The sequence below is a fragment of the Urocampus carinirostris genome, chromosome 2, assembly GCF_059441175.1.
Source record: "Urocampus carinirostris isolate Australia breed hairy pipefish chromosome 2, RoL_Ucar_1.0, whole genome shotgun sequence".
NCBI lineage: Eukaryota > Metazoa > Chordata > Actinopteri > Syngnathiformes > Syngnathidae > Urocampus > Urocampus carinirostris.
The window spans coordinates 14,926,968-14,952,108 of NC_142350.1; the positions used below are offsets into that span (position 1 = coordinate 14,926,968).

Genomic DNA, 25,141 nt, shown 5'->3' on the forward strand with positions numbered 1-25,141 from the left:
CGGAGAAACGATTCAATTTGAATCATGTACAAACAAACAAACAATTGAATCATGTACAAGAAACGATTCAATCTGAATCATGTACAAACAAACAAACAATTGAATCATGTACAACAAACAAACAAAATATTTATGTTTCAATAAGTGGAGTGTTAATAAAATGGGGGGAAAATAATTTCTGATACTGATATAACCAGGTAAAACTAATTTTAAGTTACCTGTCCAAATGAATGTTGTGCCATCTCACCTTTCCCACTCTCTCTGCTCGCTCCTGAAACTTTATCAAATAGTCCAAAATTTTACCTCATCTTCTCCGCTCACCTCGTCGTCCTCTTCTAGTATGGAGGACTTGTTTCATGACCAATTTTGTGTTGATTTGCACCTAATATTAACTGTTTTTTCGGAGGCATACTTCTCTTTCACTCGACGACAAGCACCACAAGAATGACGTAATCTCGAAGCAACGACATCTCGTTTGCCGAGATCGGCGAAAACTTGAACTGCGAGACCAAAACAACAATGGCGGATCTGCCTGATGAAAGGTTTTGAGTGCGGTAAATCTTTGTTAAAAAAAAAAATGTAATCGGGTAATGATGACAATTTTGTGTCAAAAAAGTTGCGTCCCGGGGACGCACGTTGATCTGACACTATGCGTCCCCAGCAAAAATGATGCGTCTGCGACGCAGGGACGCGGGCAAACGAGAACACTGCCTAATTGCATATTACTAAAAGCGGGGACGACGAGGCGCACATTTGTCAGGCCAGGCGGCGTTTTTTTTTGCCATTTTCTCCGCCTAAAATCAACTGCACTCATGCGGCCGCGATCCATTATCCCGAATTGCATATTAATAAAAGCGGGGACTACAGCGTGCACGTTTGTCAGGCTAGGTGGCTGTTTTTTGCCGTTTTCTCCCGCTAAAATAAACTGCACTCATGCGGCAGTGATCATTTATCCCCAATTGCAAATGACTGCATATGAGGAAGATAGAGGGCACTTTTGTCAAGACTGGCAGCTGTTTTGGGGGGCATTATTTACGCCTACAACAAACTACTCTTGTGCGGCCGTGATTCATTTCCCCCAATTGCATATTACTGCAAGTAACAGCGACAGAGCGCACATTTGTCAAGCGAGGCGGCTATTTTTACTGGCTGTATTTTTGCCTAAAACGAACTGCACTTCTGCGGCTGAAATCCGTTCTCTCCAATTGCATTTGACTGCAAGCAGGGACTGACAGAGCGCATTTTTTATCGGGCCAGATGGATGTTTTTTTGGCATCATTTCTGCCCAAAATGAACTTCATTCGTGTGGCCGTGATCCATTATCCACAATGTTAGAGCGCACTTTTGTCAAGACATGGGTCTGTTTTTTGGCGTTATTTCTGCCTAAAAATTATACTGCACTTGCGCGGCAGCAATCCATTATCCCCAAAACCATACTGTTGCAAGCGAGAACTGACATAAGGCACTCTTGACGGGAGATGTGCTAATCACACCTGACTAAAATGAAATGCACAGTTGTGGCCACAATCCATTATTCCCATTTGACTATTTCTGAGAGGAGGGGCCATCAGAGTTTTTTTTTTTTCAGTTCAGGCTTCTAAATCATGCCATTGTGGCTCATCTAAAATGAACGGCACTGTTTTAGCCGCAGTCCATTAGCCCCAGTCAACTTAACTGAGCGCGGGGCATTGTTAACACGTACCTAAAGAATGCAAAATATTCTACTTTAAATTTCTTAAGGACACCTAGAACTAGGCACCCAACCTTTAAACCTATAACCATTATTATTAACATAATAGTATGTATGTATGTATAGTCTGCATTTTTAAGGAGTTTACAAACTTGATTATACAAATTATCTTTGTTTTTATTTCACATACTCTGTCTTGCTGTGAGTAAATAGGTTCCGCATTATGTTTATTAGGTTCTTTCTCTCTTCTTTTTTTCATTTTCCTTTCTCTCTCTCTTTCTCCTTTTCTTTTGCTCCTTTCATTTGTTTCATCCTTCCTCCCTTTCTCTGCCTTTCTATCGCTCTTTCTTTCTCTCTCCGTCTTTCTCTCTCTTGATTTCGACACCCTTTGTGCTATTGTCTATTTCACACACTAAAACAGTAGAGCATTACGCACACGCACGCTTTTATTTTGTCACCTCTTAACCCACGTCAACCTAGCAATTCCCCCGCGCACGCGCATCGCCACACGGGGACGCACGCGGAGCATTTTTTTGCGTCTCCCCACCGGCTCATTAAACCGGGCGCGCGCCTTTACTACGACACGAGAGCGCGCGCCGAAGGTGCGTTCGGCAATAACGGAACCGGCTCAGTTCGGCGCGTCATGGAACCCAACCAAAGCTGTTGAATGACGTCATCTCCCACTCGTTTGAAGATAAGAAGGAGAGTTTAGGAAGAAATAGGGCCGGCATGGCACGCACACGCTTTGGGACCTGGCAGGTTCTGCTCGCCATTTCTTTGCTTCTAATCCCCGCTCACGGTAAGGAGAACTGCATGCGTGGAAAAAAACGTCACACCCATTGCGAGTGCGCGTGCATGAATTAGAATTTGGGTAGGAAAGCGTGAATCCGAATCGAAGGATCCGATTTGGTATTGTATCGAAATGATGATGTCATGCTTAAATAGGATCTCGGAGGTTAATTGAAATTCTGCAGGTTTTCATCTCATTTGCATATGGAAAGATGTGAAGGGATACATTTTATAGGATAAAGGTGTATTTAAGGAGGAAAATGAGCTTGCAGCCGCTGCCCAGCAACAGGCAGCTCGTGCGCGTGAACCTCTGCGACCCTCCACGTGCACGAGCATTCCCCCACCTTTCATCCCACCTCCTCCTAAATGTTAAAGGTAATCCTAAATCCTTTAACATGCAAAATAAGAGGAAATAGTACATGTATTTGCATAAAATGTATACATATTTCATGTGTATATTCCAATTATTTTCCCAGATTATGCATTTTGAAGATAACATGTCTTGTCTTTGTTATCTCGACCTGTGACGTCATCGGAGGACTGTAGCACTCTAACAACCCAGTCACCATATTGTTTTACGTGATAGTCGAAGAGGTTGTGAGTCAGGGTTCACATACGTTTTTCAGGGCCAAATTCAAGTACTTTTTAAGGGTTTTCCAAATTCTCCAGTACCATTATAAGGAAGAATCCAGGCACCTGTCTTCTTGTAAGCCCCCCGTAGGGGCGGTGATGCTTCATAGGACAATGCCGTACAAACTAATGCCAGCTGCCATTAATCACAAGGGAAAAAAATGCAATGGAAAAACAAAGTCACCAGAGAGCAGCTTCGGCGTCGTTTTTAATTAGACTTGTAGGGAAACATGGCGACAATTCAAATTCAATTTTCAAGGATTTCAAGCACCTCTGCTAACCCTGATGAGTGTTTGAAGCTAGGTGTTGCTATTTTTTGTGGATACTGCGTCACAAGCGGATGCACTAATGGGACAACAAAAAGCGGGCAGCCAAAAAGGGGTTAACTCGCAAAAAACAAAAAAAAACACATGGAGAGCCACCAACGGGAGGCTAACTGGGTCCGATCAATGAAAGATGCCTTCGTGTTATATGTCGAAGTGTCCTTGGGCAAGACACTGAATCCCTAATGTCCCCGATAGTCAGGTAGTTGCCTTGCATGGCGGACAATGCTACCGGTATGTGAGTGGGTGTCAATGGGTAAGTGTGAAGCACATTGTAAAGCCCTTTGGTAAAACTATTAACATTTACATAAAAGCAAAGATGGCTTGGAGTACACAAAACAGCAAAGCCCTCGGCATTTCAGTATTAGTTTCAGAGGGTCGATTATATGCGATGTAGGGCTAATATATAAGTATATATAATACGTTATATTTTTGATGGTCATATTGTTTTTTGGGAAGACGAAAAGAAAATATTCTATTGTCTCTGCTTCAAACTGCGCAATCCTTTCATTCATTTAAGAAGTGGAATTTATTTCTTGATTTGGGTCACAACTTGTCATTAGGGTAGAATGGTGGTTTTAGTGATTCATAGACCCGGTAGCGTGGTTATTTTTATTTTTTGCCGCCTCATAAAAATTCTCAACCTCTGGCGAGGCGACGTCGTCTGCGAGTGTATGAGAAGGCAGCATCCCCCAGTCAAACGCGTTACCATGGCGACCAGAAGGTGAAACGGGTGCGGCGGCCCAAGGCCGTTTCGAAGCAGGGAATCCGTTTGTGAAGCCGTTCAATTTGTCCATGTTGCGTTCAGTGATTGCGACAGGATGGGACGTTTGAGTCCCAATAGTCCATCGTAATCGGTTCTGTGTGGTTTTGCCTTATTTTAGGGGTGATTCTTTTGGATTTCCAGGAGCTGAAGTTGGCAGGCATCACTTGGTTTAAAGCTGACTGATTGATTCAAAAAACAAGAGCAGCGACAGCGAACACTGGATTCTCTGTTTTAGTCCTTTCAACCTGCCACCTCTTTGCATCTCGCCATGGCAACCGTGGTGTGTGTGAGAGCTGGATGTGTGTGTGAGAGACTCTCATGCTCCGGTCACCACTAAGGTTTCGTGCCTGGACGTTCTTAAATAGGCGCTGAATGGACAAAAAGCCGCAGTTTCAATAGGGGCCAGGACGGATTGACGGACAGACGTCCTGCCAAGTGCCGGATTGAGCTAGGCGGGTAATGAGGTGGGGGGGCGGGGCCGAATTTCTCTTTTTGGTTCAATCAAACAGGAACATCATCGCAAATGTCATTAAAATATTCCTTTGTTTCTTTCAAAACAACTGACATTTACCCAAGAACCCTGAGCCACTAAATAGTCCATCGTAAATTAAAGTATATTTCTACTAGCCCTTACCGACACGATCTTGAGTGCCTTGCGAAAGACCTTTTTTTCATATTGCCACATTATAAACTTAAAACTTAAAGATACAAATCTGCAAAGATTTTCAAAAAATCAACAACAAATGAGACTTAATCTTAAAGTGGAACCAAATTTAATTTTATAACATTTGATATTATATTTACAACTCAAAAACTAAAAAGTAAGCGTTGCAAAAATATAGGCCCCCACTTCTCTCAGCTCATGCAACATACTCCAGAGGTTCCTTGGAGATTTCTGAATGATCCAATGGAAATGACAGAGTGTACCTGTGTGTCATTAAGTCTCACTTCAAATGCACCTGCTCTACGACGGGCTCAGAGGTCTGTGAAAGGAGACAGACAGCTTTTTGAAGACCATAGAACACACCAGGCAGGTCCATGATAAAATTGTGGAAAATTTCAAAGCAGGAATGGGATGCATCCGATTTTGTAACATTTACACATCTCCTCGAGCACTGTGCGAGCAATATTGTTAAAATGGAGAGAGCATTAAACCACTGCAAACTTACAAAGAACTGGCTGTCCCTTAAAACCTTCAGCCCAAACAAGGAGAAAACTAATAAGAGGTGAGCCCAAAAGGCCCATGATCACATTGGATGGCCGCCTGAGATGGGACGATCTGTGCATAAGACAAATATAAGTTGTAAAACTGCCCTTTATGGAAGAGTGGCAAAAAGGAAGCCCCTTGTGAAAGAATACCATAAAAAGGCAAGAAGCCACATGGAAGGCACAAAAAACACGTGGAACAAGGTTCTCTGGTCAGATAAGAGCAAAAATTGTACTCTTTGGGTTCAATGCAAAGTGTTCTGTTGGACGTAGGGGTAACACTGCACATCACCCTGAAAAGACCATCCCCATTGAGAAAAATGATAGTGGCAGCATCATGATCTGCAGTTGCTTTTCTTCAGCAGAGTCTGTGAAGATCGTTAGAGTTTATGTGAAGATAGATGGAGCGATTCTGGCAGAAAATCTTTTCAAGTCAGCAAGAGACCCGAGAACGGGGCTCAGTTTCACCTTCCAACTGGACAACGACCAAAAATATAATGCAATATCTACAATAGAATGATTTAAAACCAACAAAATTAGGGTGTTAGAATGGCCAAACCAAAGTCCAGACCTCAATCCGATAGAGCATTTGTGGAAAGATCAGAAAAATGCTGTGCCCAAATGATCACCATCAAACCTTAAGGATCTTAAGATGTTTTGTAAGGAAGAATGGGAAAATAGTCTGTTTCAAGATGTGCAAACCTACAGTATACAGACCACCATAAAAAGACTTGGTGTAAGAGTAACCCTGCAAATCACCCTGAAAACATCATCCCTACCGTCAAACAAGAGACATACTCAAAATGACTTGTGGCTGTTATGGCAGCAAAAGGAGGTTGTACAAAGTATTAATTCAAAGGGGGGCAATATTTTTGCAATGCCTACTTTTCAATGTTTTATTTATAGGCACAATATAAAATGTTATTATTTTATGTTATCGATTGTGTCTCACATGCTGTTTATTCTTAGATAAAATTTTAATTTTTTAAAGAATATTTTTAGAATAAGGCATGTAGTTATCATAATAAATTGCAAAAGTAGGTGTGTGTGTGGTGAGGAATATTATAGCAATACTTTTGCAAGGCACATCTGTATGTTTTTGTGTGTGTGTGAGTATGTTTACCCAAAAAGGCAGCCTATAAACTACACTCCTCAATCCTAATCTACGTAATCCAGTCTTGGTCACTAGGGCATATTAGTCAGTCATTCAGTGTGTCTAATCCTGCAGCGTCACACTTTGATGACACGGCAGTCTTCAACTCGTCTTTTGGCTGCCATTTTAAGAAAATCGTTTGACCTTTGACCTTTAAAACAGGATTTTGGAATAGATCGAGTTCCGAAAAACTGGATTTTTTTTTTTTTGGTCTTTATCAGATGTCTTTGTGTGATCATCGATACCGATAGCACACATCGATGTTGTTACATTACATTTAGGAACATAAAATTCTCTTCTGTCTTTCCTTTTTTTAGATGACCTATCTCAAATAAGTAGATTGAATGCAAACCCATACCGGGTGATAAAATTGTGTGTCCATATAAAAGAATTCAATTTGATGAGGTCATTTTTATTATGAATCTATTATAATTTAGTGTATTGTCATATTAGTTATTTATCTATTTTCATTTTTGTATTTAAGAAACAATAACTTTAAAAGGTCGCTTTTATTTATATAATTTTGGCACTGTTGGGTTTCCATACTTAACACCAGGTGACTATAGACCGATTACTAGTTAAAGTTAGTATCTCAGGCCCGAACCCGGCCCTAGAATCTGGATCGGATCGGGTCTAAAATGTTAATCATTACATACGGGTTCAGGCAGGGCTTCTCCCCCGCTGACCATTTTGGTAGGCTCGTCGAGAGTTGCGGAGTCAGCCGAAATCACACCTCCAAAATCAACCTTCCTCCCCCTGAGTTCTCACATACAAAATATAAAATTCCAGGTTAGCTTTGGGCTCGTTCCCTCAAATCAAGTTAATACCATTACATTTCCGCGAAAAGAAAAGGTGACGAAGGATAGAGCCTTGTGGTACTCCCAGTGATACGTTATTCTAGAAAGGCCTAATTGGTCCCATGCTTTTGATTGACAGGGAGGCATTCAATGGCCAGGCGTCATCACCACCGTAACCAATCGTCCATCCACCGGGAAGCCTCGAGCGCTAGGATGGTACTAAGCGATGATTCAGCGGAGCGAGACCACCTGATCCAAGCAAGGACCGCCCCTTTCTCCAAACATCACCGCCCCCACAAACACGTCCGTCTCGAAAGCGACCCGGCGGGGGAGGAGTTAACCGCCGGCGGGGCGGGACCTGATCAGCCTGGGAACCCCATGTCTGACGATATCATCACCGTGGAATTTCACAGCCCGGCGCCGGAGTTGATAGCGGCTGATATCGATCGCCCGGCTGCTAAACTCCCCAGGCCCCAAAAGCAAAAAGGAAGCAACCCAACAGCCTGGACGCTATCCGACTTTTACGACTACCTGTCCCCGGACGACGACCTTTCGGCCTCGGCCCCCGCCCAAGAACCCGAGCCCTCCCCTTCGCCCCCGCCCGACATGGAGGACGAGAATCCCCTATTGGCCGGCGCACCCGTCCGTCCGGTTACCTCCAAACCGCCTGTGGAAACCACGCCCGTCTTACCTGCCCAGGCCAAACCGGGTCTGGGACGAGACCGAGACTTGAGCATGGGCGGCGCCATGGGGAGCGACGGGTGTCGGCTGGGTTTCGTGCGATCCGGACCCGGGATTTGCGTATCTCAGTGCGACGTTGAACCCAATTTCTGCTTGAACGAAGGCGTGTGCACAGTGGTGGCGGGCGTGGGAGCTTTCTGCAGGTATCGTCATTACACATACTTTTCCACGGGAAAATCATAAATGTATCATAAAAAGTGACAGAATGCTAAATGGTTAACACAGAAGAGCGACTGGGGGTTTGGGGTTTTTAAGGGTTATTGTTCTATCTTCGTTATTAATTATCCATTATCCGTTATCGGTCAGTTCATAATACGCTACAAAGCCTAGGAGCCGGGACTCTTACTCTCAGCCAAAAGGCCAAGCTAAGGTCCTAGCCCTAAAGCCTTGTTGCGATCATTGCAAGATTCACTATATAGTGACTGGGGAGGGAACCCACAACCCTGTGAGTGCGATGCCGACATTTAACTATTTGAGCTACCATTTCTGTTACAGGGCCCAACCACAGCCTAAATCTTTCTCTAATCATACCCACAAAGCAATATATTTTGACCCGACTTCAAAGAATAACAACCTTGTAATAACATAGTAACGACATAACACCTTTTTCCCGCCCCAATTCAAGCTCTTTTTTATGACTTTCAAAGCCTATTTTCCAGGTTTATCCAATCTGGTGTAAATCATATGTATCCGTGATTCGCATATACAATTTCTAATCTTGTGTGTGTTGTTTTTGAGACGAATCTTTCCTATATATGAGTCAGGTAAAAATGACAGTAATATGTAGCAAACATTTTCAGTTGCGGGAAGTTTTTCGCATTACAATTTCCCACAGGGAAACGCTAGCTTAATATTTTGCACGGCCCACATTAAATGTCAATAACTGATATGCAAATCTTGCACTTTTTCACATTTCATAGAGCCCTTTTAAAGGGCAATGATGCTTCATAAGACAATCCCTTTGGCGGGCCCAATCCGGCCCGCGGGCCACACGCTTGACACTCCTGCGGTAGCTAAATACTGCTTGTGCCTTTGGGAGTATGGTGATTCTTAAGAATAGAGTGTAGTAGATAGCGTAAACTCCTAAATCAATTTTTATGTGTAAAAGCGCACGGTATATCAAAATGAAAGCATTTAAAATCTGCAATAATTTTGGGAAAAAAACATTGATTTGGTTCGTGTTTTTGACGGACTACAAGCCACAAAATCTCCCCCAGTAGGCGTGTTTGCAAGCATGCAATGAATCTGTTGCACGTATGCAAACGCACATCCACATCCACTGATCCTTTGAGCTCATTAAGCGTCAGGCTGCGGGGAGAATCCCAGCTTTGGCAAAGGACCTCAGGAAAATATCAGCCTCTCTTAATGCTAAAAAGATGTCACTAAACATTGAAACTAAACATCTTATTGTTTGGAATGAAGTCACGTTTTGTACCTGCGTCTTTAAATGTACAGTGCCTAGCAGCAGTATTGACCCCCGAAGAACTTTTTGCCACATTTCAGGCTTCAAACTTAAAGCTAAAACGATTCAAATATTTTTTAAGAATCAACGACATGTGAAGTGGAACCAAATTATGTCAACGTTTTTTTTTACCATGAAAAGACTGAAAAGTAGGTCTTGCAAAAATATTGGCCTCTGGTTCTCTCAGCTTAGCCAACTGACACCAAAAGTTCCCTGATGACTTTGGAATGACCCATCATGGACCCAAACGAATGCATTAATTCTCAGTGTAAATGCACTTGCTCTGTGAAGGGGCTCAGAGGTCTGTGAAAGGAGACACCGGAGAACATAAAGCATTATGAAGCCCAGAGAACACACCAGGTAGATCTGGTTCAAAGCAGGAATGGGATACAAAAAGATTACACAGCATTTACACATACAGCGCAAGCAATATTATCAGAACGGAAAGAGCATCCCTCTAAAGCAGGGGTCTAAAACTCGCAGCCAAAGGGTCAATTGCGGCCTCCAGGATAATTGTTCGGGGCCCCCGCCTTAATATGAAAGTTGAAGGGACAGCCACTGGAAACGAGTGCTAAAAGCACAAAGGAAGGAGAAAAAATATGGAGTCTCAAAGTGACCACTACGCACCTTATTATTTTTGAAAAGAAGAGAAATAAGAAAGGAAAAAAGGACCTAAAAAGAAAAAAGAGAAGAGATAAATGAAAACAAAAATAAAAAGTAAAACTTAGAAAATAAAAATAAAAAGAGAAAAAGAAAAACATGAAAAGAAAGAGAGAAAATTGCATTTTTCATTGTTTTGCCTTTTTCTCAGAAATTCATTTTTTATGTATTTACTTTTTTCATTTTTTCCTCAATGTTCCTTTTTTGCTTTCTTTTTCTATAATTTTATTCCAACCTTCACTTCCAACAAGACAACGGCCCTAAACATAAAGCAAAATCTACAATGAAATAGTTTAAAAATAACAATATAAAGGTGTTAGAATGGCTAAGCCAAAGTCCTGCCCACAATCCTTTAGAGAGAGCATTTGTGGCAAGTTCTGTAAGTCTGGCTGCAATCACAGCAAAAGGACGTCATACAAAATATTAACTCAAAGATGGCCAATATTTTTGCAACGCCTATTTTTAAATTTTTCATCTGTTCGCACAATATAAAATGTTGGATAAATTAGCTTTCTTTTCACGATTGTGTCTCACATGTTGTTGTTTCTTTGAAATCGTTTTTCTGATCTATTAGTTCAAAGCCTGAAATATGGTAATACGTCAAAAGGTTTTTGGGAGGGGGCAATCCTTTTGCAAGGCACTGTATTTTCTGATTGTGCATTCAGGTGCAACGTGCAGGACTACATCTGGAACAAAGGCACACGTTGCGATTGGGCCGTTACCGAATTCCAGGTGATGAGCGCCGTTGTGGGCGTGGCCTCTGTGACATTGCTCCTCCTCTTTATGATCGTCGTCTTCTTTGCCAAAAGGCTTCATCGCCTGAAGAACGAGAACAAGCAGCTTCGTAAACGAAGGTGGGTGACACTAAAAAGAAACAAATGTGTTTTTCAGGAGCCTAATTGTGTTTTTCTGTAATCGGGCTCAGTGCACCATGGGTCAAAGAATATTCCACGATCCGTTATCCACGATCGTATATCGCTGCGAGCATGGGCCGGCACAGCCCATTTTTCTCTGGCATGGCAGCTCTTTTTTCGCTATTCTGTCTAATAAAAAAGTAAACTGCACTCCTGCGGCTGCGATCAATGATTCCAAAACACATATTTCTGAGAACAGGGGCCAGCACAGCGCATTTTTGTTGGACCGGGTGGCTCTTTTTGCCATTTTTTTCCCCACCAAAAAAATGAACTGCACTCATGTGGCTGTGATCGATAATCCCCGGTCGCATATTGCTGCAAGCGGAGGCCAGTTTAGCACCTATTTTTTCAAACCTTGTGTTTTTTTTGCCACTGTGTCAAATGAAAAGTGAACTGCACTTGTGAAGACGTTATACATTATCCCTGATCACATATTGCTATGAGGGAAGACCCTCAAAATTCATGTTTGTCGGGCCTGGGTTACTTTTATTCTCTGTTATCATATTCTTGCTTAAAATGAACTGCACTCGTGTTGCGGTGATTTATGATCCCCGATCGCATATTGCTGCAAGGGGGGCCAGCAGAGCACATCTTATTTTGAACCTGGCAGCTCTTTTTTGCCATCGTGTCCAACGAAAAGTGAGCTGCACTCATACAGATGTGATCCATTATCCCTGTTTACATATTGCTGTGAGCGAAGACCCGCAGAACTCATGTTTGTTGGGTTACTTTTTTTTTCTCCAATATTATATTCTTCCTCAAAATTAACCGCACTCGTGCGGTTGTGATCCATGTTCCCCAATCACATATTGCTGCAAGGGGGGCCAGGAGAGCATTTTTTTCCTGGTATTTTTTTTTGCCATCGTGTCCAATGAAAAGTGAACTGCACTCATGAAGATGTGATCCATCATTCCCAATCACGTATTGCTGTAAGAGAAGACCTGCAGAATTCACTTTTGTCAGGCCTGGTTTAACTTTTTTTATCCGTTATCATATTCTTGCTTGAAACGACCTGCACTCGTGTTGCCGTGATCCATGATCCCAGATCACATATTGCTTCAGGGGGCCCAGCATTGCACATTTGATTTCGAACCTGGTGGCTCTTTTCGCCATCGTGTCCAATGAAAAGTGAACTGCACTCGTGCAGATGTGATCCACTATCCCAATCATGTATTACTGTAAGCGAAGACCTGCAGAACTCATGTTTGTCAGTCCTGGATTCCCCTTTTTATTCTGTGTTATTATATTCTTGCTTAAAATGAAATTCTCTCGTGTGACCGTGATCAATGATCCCCAATCCCATATTGCTGCAGGCGAGGAGTGGTAGAGGGCACTTTTCTTAGGAGGCGTGCCGTTGTGGCTCACCTAAAATGAACTGCAAGGTTGTGGCTGCAAACATTTATCCCCGGTTGACTATTACTGAGTGCAAAAGCTGGCAGATCACTTTTTGGGGGGTTCGGGCTGCTGAAGCTTGCTCTCATGGCCCATCTAAAAGGAACTGTTTGTGCCTGTAATTCATTATCCCTACTTGACGATTCCTGTGAGTGGAGTGTGTCATGTGTGGCAGCTTCTTCTGTTCTTTCCGCCTAAAATGATTAGCACTTGTGCTTCCGCAATCCATTATCCTCGGTCAACTGTTGCTGCGAGCGCCGCCTGCAGAACACATGTTAAAAATCCGGGGTGGGGCGGGGTATTGTGCGTAATTTTGCGGAAAAGAAATTGGCAAAGGTGTCATTCTCCTGTCATTGTATTCATTGATCAAACAACAAAACAATAAAATAACAGGATACATCTCCCAATCGCCCAAGACTTAAAGCTTTTGTATTTTTAAAAGAAGTCACTTCCGTGTTTTATTTTCCAGTAAGTACCGCCCACAGAGCACGGAGCCCCAAACCGACGGCCTTTCTGTTTCCACGGCGGCCGACGGCTCACAGCCAAACGTAAGGAAACTCTGCGACTCTCCTCCGACCGTCCCCCAAGCTCACACTCACAACCTGGCGTACTATGACAACATTATCTGTCAGGTATGCCACACCTTTCCTCCTGTTTACTCCTTTTCATCCCCCCTTCCTCCAACTTTCTAAACACATCAAGCATGGAAATCTATCACCTTTTGGAAAAATTCATCATTCTGAAATTGAACCAAGTCACCTATGTGAATTGTGTAGATCCAAGGAGAAAATGTTTTGAGGGGAGGAGGGGAATTCATTAGATTTCGCAGAGAATAAACTGGGCGTTTGAGGCGTAGGTGGGAGTAGTTGCCTGGCTAGCAGTGCAACTGTTATGTTAATAGTAAAAATCACCGCCCGTGGAGGATACAGCAACAGAGGAATCCACCCAAATTTCTGAATTTCTAGCCAATCGGGGTGGAAAATGGTCAAATGCTGCCCATAAATCATGACACACAAATTAGATTGGAAATACACAAGAAGGACGCTAATTCCTAAGATTGATCATAACAGTTCATGGAATGGCTTCATCAAGATCTACAATGCCAACACACTTTACTGATTAATTTGGTGAGTTTTTTCTGTTAATTTCTTTGCATGTCGATCTACGTGACGTTACAATAGTAATCACAGTGTGTTGCAGTATATATGCCCAGAATTGCCAAGGGGGGTATTGCAGGAAAGTGCAATATAGAAATCCAGGCTAGCTAATTACGCGCAGATCGAACTAGTCTGGCTGGTACATTTTGGCCAAATTGGTTGCACGTATGCCAATTCTAATTTTAGTTATTGTTTTTTTTTCCTGGTTTAATTTCATTGATCCTTAATAAAGGACAAACTTCTCTCTCTTCGACAAAGAACAGTTGAATGGGAATCCGACCTATATATAATACTATATTACCCTTGTCAAAAACGTTATTTGCATCACTTTTTAGAATCTTAAAAACAGACATAATATACATTATGTAACATATTAATCAAAGCTCTGATGGTAATTTCACAATGGACAAAGCAATAAAGCACATGGCCTGACAGCAATACATTTACAACATGAATGGCTATAAAAGGACTGTTCCAACAAACAGTCTACTGTATGTATGGCTTACATGTATATATTTCAATGCAGGAAAATTACAATAATGCAACATTTCAAGAAAGTCCAAGGAAACTCTATAAAAGCCAGTCATTTTTTACACGATAGACAGTAGTAGTGCCAGATGTATCTCTGGGGATAACCTTAGCTTGGTTGTTAGCCTTGTCAGTGGCAGGCTCGTTGTAGAAAATAAATCTCCACAGTAGCTGAGCCCACATCCATTTAACCTGCTTTCATACCACCGACTTGAGACTAAATTCAGCCAAGATAATAAAGATATCAATATTTTGTCGGGTTGTGAAGGTTGCCGGAACATATCTCTTCCACACCCATCTCACCTTTTTAACCACCGACCCATTTTCATGCCTGTTCCATACTTGTACGTCTACCTCATCTAGCCTGCTCACAAAAGCTTAGCAAAATATGCACGCACTCCTTCTAACGATTGTGCCTAAGCGGTAGTGTATTTTCGGATGAAAGTTGATGGCTTTTCACACTCACTGATTCCCTCAGAGGCCACCGTCAACCACCTTTACTTGGGAATTTAAACCCAGAAACTCTTATAACCACTACCAGGTAAGCGGAGTGGAATGTCCGCGTCGGTTGCAACATCCCGCTCCACCCCCGAAGCTTTGCTTTGCCCCACCCAGCTGTTATATTTCCAAACCTGCAGACATCATCTTGCATTGATCTCGCTGTTTGCTGCAGGAACTAGCTGCGTTCATATTCTAGCGGGGTCATGAATCACATGCTGCTGTAGCCCACCCCCCCTGGCAATCAATTGGTCCCTGGCTTGCTTTACCTTTGCAGATGGCTTATGCATGTGCTGCCCCCACAATTGTATTGGAATGTTTGCGTTTGATGACAAAGAAGACCTATATCACTACATGTACCCCACGAGAAACAGCTTCATAATAATAATAATAGAAACAGAGAGAGCGAGAGTCAGTCATCCGTAAAGTCAAACAACTATACCTTGATTTCACCTCCAGTTACAACTATACTAAAGCTTTGTTTCAGCTATCCTCCTGTACTTCTCCACATGTTGTTTCACTATGCTCTCTGTTACAAACCAAACCAAATAATATGTATAAAAATAATAATAAATAGGATAGATAGATAGATAGATAGATAGATAGATAGATAGATAGATAGATAGATAGATAGATAGATAGATAGATAGATAGATAGATAGATAGATAGATAGATAGATAGATAGATAGATAGATAGATAGATAGATAGATAGATAGATAGATAGATGGATAGATAGATGGATGGATGGATGGATGGATGGATGGATGGATAGATAGATAGATAGATAGATAGATAGATAGATGGATAGATAGATAGATAGATAGATAGATAGATAGATAGATAGATAGATAGATAGATAGATAGATAGATAGATAGATAGATAGATAGATAGATAGATAGATAGATAGATAGATAGATAGATAGATAGATAGATAGATAGATAGATAGATAGATAGATAGATAGATAGATAGATAGATAGATAGATAGATAGATAGATAGATAGATAGATAGATAGATAGATAGATAGATAGATAGATAGATAGATAGATAGATAGATAGATAGATAGATAGATAGATAGATAGATAGATAGATAGATAGATAGATAGATAGATAGATAGATAGATAGATAGATAGATAGATCGATCGATCGATAGATAGATAGATAGATAGATAGATAGATAGATAGATAGATAGATAGATAGATAGATAGATAGATAGATAGATAGATAGATAGATAGGTAGATAGATAGGTAGATAGATAGATAGATAGATAGATAGATAGATAGATAGATAGATAGGTAGATACACTCACATGTGTAATAGTTTCGTCACTTTGATTTCAATACCAAACAGGTACACACATTTTTTTGGGCTGGAGAGGGACGGGCGCCACCAGGCTGTACTTGCCCAGGACACACCACTGGAAATGGGACCCTAGTGGTTAAGGGATAAAGCCAAAGCAACTAGACAACGTTGCTAACACTGAGATTTAGATTTACAGTTTTTTAGTGCACATTATGCATACATAATTGAATAGAAAAGTCGCTCAACAGGACAATGCTATTCAAACTAATGCCAGCTGTCCTTAATCAGAAGGGTAAAGAAATGCAATGTCAAAGGGGAGCTACCAGAGAGCAGTATCAGCATCATTTCTAAGCAGACTTATTGAGAACATAGCAACAATTTCAAGTATCTAAAAGCACTTAACCAAAAGTGTAAGCCCTTTTCAATCCCAATTTGAAACAACACTAAAATTCAAGCATTTTCAAGGTTTTTGAGCAACCGTACAAACACTGTCCATTACATTTATTCCGTTACTCCCCAAGCCTGTTTATAAAGCAGCGCCCGGCCGGGGCCAACTTGACCAATCAATGGTGGCCCACTTAGCGCCGGTTGGGCTTGTGACCTTCAGCTGTTTGTGACCTTCATCTGATTGTGACCTTCAGCTGTTTGTGACACAGCGATCGATGGGCGAACTGAACGAGTTGACAAATACAGTTAAGCACAACTCGTAATTCTAACAAACTGGAGTGAACATTGTGCTGCGCCGGCATTTCCGAGCAGTTAATGACAAGTTCATGGTTGCTCTAAATGTCAGATTGAGAGGCTAAAAAGGCCTGACGGGCATACGGGCTGTGCCAGTTTAAATGCCACAGGTCAAATTTTATACTTTTGTTTTCAGGATGATCATTTTCAAGTATGAAAATGAAACTAGTATCCTAAACCAGTGGTTATCAACCGGTCTGACCTGAGGACTCACAATTCCACGCTAATGACCCAAAATCAAGAGAAAAATTCCACATTTCAAATTTTTCAAATTAAAATATCGTGCAATTTAAACTACAGACAAAAAATTGACCATCAAAACGACTTCAAGTACCGTCCGTCTATACTCAGATATGAGCCTACATTGCATATAAGTGACCCTACAAAGCTGCTTAAAAATAGCCACATACTAAAATAAATTCAAAATATTAATAAAGCGTGTTTCTAAACATTGATAATTACTCAATTGTGTAGATAATGAAGATCAATATACTGATAAAAAAGATAGAAACAAAACATTTTTTAAACCATTTACTGTACATCCAAGCAATATTTTAATGGAAGATACAATATTTTTGTATTTTCCAATCAATTTCCTCTTCAACTCGATCGTTATTGTCGCCGTTTTTGATTTTCCTTCCTCTTGTACCTTCCTTGGGACCCATTATTATGGGCAGAAAAATGAAATGAAACAAACAAAATCAGAATCAAATGAGATGTGGTCCCTCTTAAACACATTTGGCATGACAATGACTGAGTGAGTGGGAAGAAGAGATTGGCGTCATTGCCATCTACTGAGCCTCCATTTTTCTTCCTCTAAGCCTTATTGTGCCAGGGCAAAGGCCAGTCACCCACTGAAAATGGGTCTGCGACCCACTTTTTGGGCTCTGACCCACCGGTTTAAAAACACTGTCCTAAACTGTCTTTGGAACATCACTTTGCCCTACAACGATGAATCACATTTGAATAAAACTGACAGAAAGGATTTAAACCACTAAAATATAATATATTTCCATCCCCATTATTCTTTTTTTCCCCCACACATTCCATATATTCTTACATAATAAAAGCAGATTTCTTTCATTGGATCTCATTAGCATGTGCAGATGTAGCTATTTTATTAAAGCTATTAAAACAACATGAACGTACTATTTGTTGTGAATTCAGGCGCATATACGGTGGTCATAAAAAGTCCACACACCCCTGTTAAAAATGGCTGATTTATGTGATTTTGAAATTAGGCCAAAATATATCTGTTTTCAATCGCTGTAAAATTAAAATTAAATAAATTATAACATTAGATCATAAAAAATTTGAACAAAAACATTTTGACATGAAAATGAGACCGAAACTGATATTTTTTTCATTTTCAAAAAAATAGTTTTGTATTTCTCTACTGAAAAGGAGGAAAAACAAATCTTTTTTTTTCAAATAAATAAAAAATAAACTAAAATGAAACAATTTATGTTAAGTACAAAAATTAGACATATTTTTCTTGTTTTTGAAAAAGACGAACATAAAAAAACATTTTTAACTAAACATTTGAGGGACCAAAATATCTTTAATTATCAAATAAAAAAATAAACCAAACATTTTGAAAAATAATGAAACAGAGTGATTTTTTTTTATTTGATCTCATCTCATTAGCCGTACCGCTTTGAAAGATGCAAAATAAAATAAAAATAACAATTAAAAAAACAAGCATGATTTTAGCTAATGGATATTACACCCAAATATATAATGTTTAAAATGAAAATGAAACAAAAACAAGCTTTTTTTTTAATTACAGAAAAATGAGACAAAACTATCTTGTATATCATTGGCTGATCTGAGAGAACAGGGCACCAATATATTTGCCACGCCTACTTTTCAGTTTTTTTCATTGTGAATAGAATATAAAATGTTGAAAGAATGTGGTTCCAATTCACAACTGTGTCTCAGAAAACATTTTCTGTTTTTTACTTCTAAGTTTGAAGCCTAACATCTGGCAATATGACGAAATGTTCTCACTAGGCACTGTATATAACACTGTATATAAACAATTTAAATAAGCACTTCACGCCAAACCTACACACACACAAAACCTCTTCGAGGGTCTCGATCCGGTTTGAGTTGTGCTAAAAACTAAGCGAACTTCCCAACAGGACGACCCCCGGAAGCAGGAGGACCCCCCGGCTAAGGAAGAGGGCGCCATGAACATCCTCAACTCCCATTCCCCCAAACACGAGAACAACCGTCCAAACTCGGTGGTCCGCGACCACGCCAACACCGACGACAACACCGAGGTAAACGTGCTCCACAACAACTTGGTCTAAAAAGAAAGAGAGAAAAAAAAACGAAAATGTCGGAGCACTTGAGTGAGTTGTTTATACCTTACGGGGGGAGAGGAAGAAAAAAGAAAAGCACACGGTGTATCCTGAAGCCCCGCCCTTTTGAAAGTAAGCACACCGAATTAAAGGATACACGTTTACATGGAGTTCATAGTGGCCCCCGCCTCGTTTCTTTCCTCTTCGAACTAACGACTGACCTTTTCCCTTCGCTTCTGATGCCCACCTCACTCCTGCCTTGGTCTTCGGCCAATGAATTCTCTCCTGTTCTACCCCCCCTTACCATTTCCCACCCACCCGTTTCGCATGCATTGATGTTAATCCGAATGTCTGAAAATATTTGCGAAAAAAGTGGAATTTAAGTGGATATGTGCTTGCAAGTTTTTCATGTTTGCCATTACTAAATAAGTGTTACGCGTTGTGGAAGTATTTGCTCGAGCCCGTTTGGGAATCTATATATTAAAACACGCTGTGTCTTGGTTTTCAATGTGATTTCTAATACTTTTATGTACTTGAGGTTATTTTGTACTTTTTCGGGCTATATATTGAGGGTTATAGTTAAAAATTGTGGGGGGGAAAATAAATCCTTTTTTCATTCTATCAAACTTGTCCTTGTGTTTTGCTCGTCTTCTTCACCCTGAGGCATCTCTCTTTTGTTTGCTCGAAGCTATTGCTCCCCCCCCCCCCCCTCGATTCTGTTGCCAGATACAGATACCAGATATATGTAATTCAAGTCCCTCTTCCAAAAAAGGCTGATATTCTTTTTAAAAAAGTTTTAAAACCTAACATTTTTTTTTCTTTAAGAATTTGTTTGAATGTGGGTGCAGGGTTGGCAAATTTAGCACAGGGGCTCTTTGAACTCTGTTGGGTATTGTTAACCCACACTTAATAGTGAAAATATTTACTTTTAAACACTTTCTATGAGCGTCCACTCGCAGTATCACCATGTACTGTTAAGGAGTCCAATTAAACATACATTATTGTTGTTGTTTTTTTTTTTGGGGCCTAATTTACTCCAAGTTAAAGGCCCGCTGAAAACGCGCCCATGACCCACTTTTGGTTCCTGACCCACCAGTTGAGAACAACTATCTTAAGGGACAGTGGGTATGTTTTGATCTATAGATGGCACTGTATTGTGAAGTGCAACCGAGTGCTAAAAGAGCAGCAGGAAGAATACCAACTACAAAGACTCATCGCAACATAACCGCACATTTTTTCTTCTATTTTATTTTCTATTTTTTGCAAAGATTCTTTCCATATACTTGAAGTTATGTTTTTACTTTTTTGAGCTATATATGGAGGGTTATCGTTACAATTTACGGAGGGAAAACATATATATTTTTTTCCCTTTATCCGACGTGTCCTTGTGTTTTGCTCGACTTCCCCCGCCCTGCGGCGTCTCTCTTTTGTCTGCTTGTCTGCTCGCAAAGCTAACGGCCGCCCAGCTGCTCCCCTCGCTAATAATAACCCAACGCTCCACTGACCCCTCTTTTTGTGCTACTCTATCGCACGCACGCGCATACACACACGCACGCACGCACACACACACACACACACAAGCGCAAAGTGCCAATTCAGCACCATGGACAGTCCCCCGGGCTTATTAGGAGCGTTTGATATACACTAGCCCTGACCATACAATAGGGACACCTGCAGATTCCTATGTGACCCCCCCCAAAAGATGGGGAAAATCTGCTTCTTATTCAAAAAATAAATGAGTGCGTAATATGCAAATTTTAAAGTTATTCAAATAAATTCATAAACCGTGCATTTCTAAAACACGCTATAAGATATAAGTCAAAATTGCTGACATATTTAGGAAAACTAACAATCTAAATTAGGGGTATCAAACATGCTGGTCGTGGGCTCAGTCAGTCTGATCGAGGGTTTGAATCCAGCTCTCTGTCTCTCTCTCTCTCTTTCTCTCTTTCTCTCTCTCTCTTTCTCTCTCTCTCTCTCTCTCTCTCTCTTTCTATCCCTCTCTCTCTCTCTCTCTCTCTCTCTCTCTCTCTCTCTCTCTCTCTTCTATCCCTGACCCCGTCTCTCTTTGTCGCTCATTCTTTTTCTCGCTCTTTCTCTTTTTGTCTTTCACTCTCTCACTTTGCCTTTTCTTTCTCTCTCTTATGTTCTATATTTGTATCTTTTCATATCTTTTTCTTTATCTCTCTCTTTGGTTTCTTTCTTTATCTTTCTCTCCCACTTTCTTGTTTTCTCTCTCACACACACATACTAGTTCTTTCTTTGTTTCCCACTTTTTTTTTATTTTCTCTCTCTCTCTCTCTCTCTCTCTCTCTCTCTCTCTCTCTCTCCCTCTTGCTTTCTCCAATTCTTTCATTTTCTCTTTCTTGCTTTCTCACTCTCTTCCTCTCTCATTCTCCTTCTCTCATCGTCTTTTTCTTATCCTCTTCCTCTTGTACCTTTTTGCTCTTCTGTTCTCTTTCACTCTATTTTGCTCCCTCATTCTTTTTTGCTCCCTCTCTTGTACTTTTTTGCTCTCTCTCGTTCCCTTTTGCTTCTTCTCTCATACTCTTGCTGCCTCTTTTGTTCTCTTTCGTTCCACCCTGGTCTCAGTCCCACTCTACTCCCCCTTTTTCTCTCTCTCTCTCTGTCTCTCTCTCTCCCTATCTTTCTCAATACCCTTTTCTTTAGCAATTTCCTCCATTGCTCTTATCCCCCACACCCCTGTCCCCTTTCTTTTTCTTTATATCTCTTTAATCTACTAGTCCAGCTCTGTGAGAGGGTTTTTTTCTGGTATATACTTTTTTAAAAATGTTTTTTTCCTTAGGTAGTGTTAGCACTCAAATGTGACCCCATAGCTTTAACCCTATCTAAACCTGCATAGCTTGGCATCCCTTCCCAATGAATATCCCCTGGATTTCTGCAAACTTGCCGTATTTCTACACCAGGACGGCGTCACAATCGGTCTGGAGGTCCTCCTCCCCAAAGATGCCAAGCTGCGCCCCGAGAAAAGCTCCCCCCTCCAGTATGACGTCTTCCTCTACAAAGTCGACAACAACGACAAAGACCCGGCTGCCATTGCCGATTCCCAAAGCCCCGCCTCCCACCGGGCGGGCAAATCCCACAAAAGCTCAAGGAGTGGGTCAAAATCCTCCAAAACCTCAAGGAGCGGGTCCAGATCTCCCAAGGATCACCGTAACAGTGAGCGCCAGCCCCTCTCTGCCCGCCACTCCTCGCCCTTCCTGCAGCCCTCGCCCGGTGGACACCCCATATCAAATCGTCACTCGGCCCCAGGGGGCTATTCCCCCCCTCCGTCTGTCCGTCGCTCGCCCAGGGCTCGCCCGTCTAGCTCTTATTACTGCAGCGAGGAGAGAGAGGAGGGGTATATCCGTCCTTCACCTTCCTCTCCGCATCTCACTCATCTGTCTTCGCCGTCTGGGGCCAAGTGCAGCCCAGTCAGCACTCGATCTTTACCGCCACTTTAGTGACTCCACCACAAACAAAAAAGCAAATAAAAACGTTACAGCGTTTTATCCATTCAACTAATTGTTGCTGTTAGTATGCTAATGACTGCTACTGGGTAATTACTTCCAAAACACACACACTGAAACGCCGAGGAAAAATCACAGTATCGGCTGTGTGGTATTGGGGTATTTTTTGCGTGGTTTTAAGAGACAGTGTGTATTATTTGACCACTAGATATTGCTGTATTGTTTAGTGAAGCAGAAAACGAGTCATACAAAGCACAAAGAAGAATTAAAACCACAGAGACTCAAAGTGACCCGAATCTCCATTTTTTTTTCTTCTAGTTCTTTTTTCCAAAGCCTTTTGGGGGTTTTTGGTATCCCCTAGCAGCAAGATGGTCAACAATAATATCAGCTTTCTCTAGGTCAGGGGTGCTCACACATTTTTAACCTACTCGTACTGTATGTATGAGAATTTATGTATTTTTGCCTATCACTGAAATCAGTACTGTTTTTCCTTAACAATTTGTCTTTTAACACTGGGCGGCACAAAATAATACACACTGTCTCCTCAAAAACGTAAATGTACTAGTGGCACATTTGAATCTAGGAGTTTACTTGTAGGTCATGCTACTAGTTGTCTTAGTTCTTCACTAAATCAAACCAAGTGTGTGAAATAAATGCTTGAACTAATTTGATGACTCTATTATAGCCAGTCCATTAGGGCTATAACCTTATTTAGGTTCATAGAATTTAAACGTATTCTCCCCACATTTGAGGTAAAAAAGTGCAACTTGGACATTCACAGAAGACAAAATCGAGCGTGAAGGAGCTGTCCTAATATCTGGTGCCAATGTCAGTATTTTTATGGAAGTAGTTCTAGTTTTATCAGTACGATTTTTGTATTATTAATGTTTCATGTTTTGGTACTTTTCTGATTTTCCAATAAATGATTGATGATATTATGACATATGCGGCATTTTATTGAATTGAAAGAGGAACTATGCTGCGATCTTGTGGATATTATATGCATTGCAACATGGTTTGCAGTTTTCCCCTTTTCATGTGCAAATTGTTTCTACCACCATTGATTAAATTAAAGATCTTTTTTTTCAACAACTAAAAATATTAGTTCTTATTTTAATCGAGCACATTTTTTTGGAAGAAAAAATTACTAAAATAAGAACAATTCTCCTGGTATTTTTTGGGTCATTTCAAGTATATATTTTTGGTTTAACAAAACAATAAAAACGTGAATTGATAAATTGTGCTAATACTAAAGGTACATTGTGTAATATTTACACAAGATGGGACTTTATTGTCTAAGGCGAAAGAAGACCAGGGCCAATTGAGCACAGTGTAGCAGCAGCATGATGGCAGACAAACATGGCGGCGACTACTAGACAGGATTGGGTAGCGTTACCTTAACTGGATTACTTTCAATTACTTTTGGATTACTCTAATACCAAATATGCTAATAAAAGACAATAGAAACTAAATATGAATACAATTATGACTCACAACACGTGGTAAGCTTTCTCTCCTGGCTTTGATCTCTTTGGCAAAACTAACATAAAATACAACAGAAACAAAATGAAAATAAATCCAAACAGCTTGCCAACATCATTTTTGCCGTTCCATGTATTCCGTTACTCCCCAAGCCTGCAATTTAGTAATTTTATTTATATTTAGTTTCTTTTGTCTTTTATTAGCATATTTGGTATTGGAGTAATCCAAAAGTAATTGAAAGTAATCCAGTTAAAGTAACCCTACCCAACCCTGCTACTAGGTATGAATTCTGCTAAGTAAAATAAATACAAATGATTATGAATATTTATAAGAAATTAACATCAGTATGATAGTTCATGTATTCTTGCCATTATTAAAATCAATGTTTTTTTTCACCGAATGAAGGTTTTTTTCAGCCTGACACCGATCCGGAGACCAAGCAATCAATTTTAATGCCAGATCCCGATTTTACTATCGATATTAATTCATTAACCTCCAGAAGGCTGATATATTTTTTAACTACTTTCAAATACCGACATAATTTGTTCCTTAACGTATTGTTTCCTGAATGACAATACCCCTCTCATTTCTAGTGACATAAAAAGGGCTGGTATAATCCCAATACCAGGTCATCATCTCTGATAATTTCACACCACAATTTGTCTCGAGTCCCCGATTACCCGGGCACCACAAAACAATATTGATTTAAAGTGGCTTAGGCTTTACCCACATGGTTTTAGTAAAACGAGGAAATTGTGTGTTGGAATAAGGATGTGTGGACCACTCTCCTTCAATCCATCCACTGATATGATTTGGGCAGAAGTGACTCACGCCGTAAAGCACACTGGTGAACTAATATCTCACAATAGGTCCTACCCCCATGACAACACACTGCAGTAAGGGCCTAGGTCAGGGGTGTCAAACTCATTTTAACACAGGGGCCACGCGATAGAACAAACATTCTCTCGGGGGCGGGACTCGTAGATTGAAGAGAAATAAAAAAAGAGAGAAAGAAATAACTGAAAGAGAGGGAAAATAAAAGAGAGTGTGAAACAAGGAAAGAGAGAAAGGGAGAAACAGGGCGAGGAAGGAAGAAAGAGAGAGAGAGAGAGAGAGAGAGAGAGAGA

General features: G+C 40.8%; 1 protein-coding gene across 4 annotated transcripts; it reads left to right on the forward strand.

Moving 5' to 3' along the window:
• The first annotated feature begins 2,101 nt into the window (after positions 1–2,101).
• Positions 2,102–23,475, forward strand: LOC148371141 (chondroitin sulfate proteoglycan 5-like). 4 transcript variants are annotated; one of them, XM_088329049.1, is made up of 7 exons: positions 2,102–2,489; positions 7,494–8,238; positions 10,883–11,071; positions 12,993–13,155; positions 14,687–14,749; positions 18,901–19,041; positions 21,990–23,475. In XM_088329049.1, the coding sequence occupies exons 1-7, from the start codon at positions 2,420–2,422 to the stop codon at positions 22,524–22,526; spliced, it is 1,908 nt and encodes a 635-aa protein (XP_088185175.1). In that variant the 5' UTR covers positions 2,102–2,419; the 3' UTR covers positions 22,527–23,475. The 4 variants fall into 4 exon arrangements, with proteins under 4 accessions (XP_088185175.1, XP_088185177.1, XP_088185178.1 ...); XM_088329051.1 differs by having other exon boundaries at positions 12,993–13,071; XM_088329052.1 differs by lacking the exon at positions 14,687–14,749 and having other exon boundaries at positions 12,993–13,071.
• Positions 23,476–25,141: the final 1,666 nt, after the last annotated feature.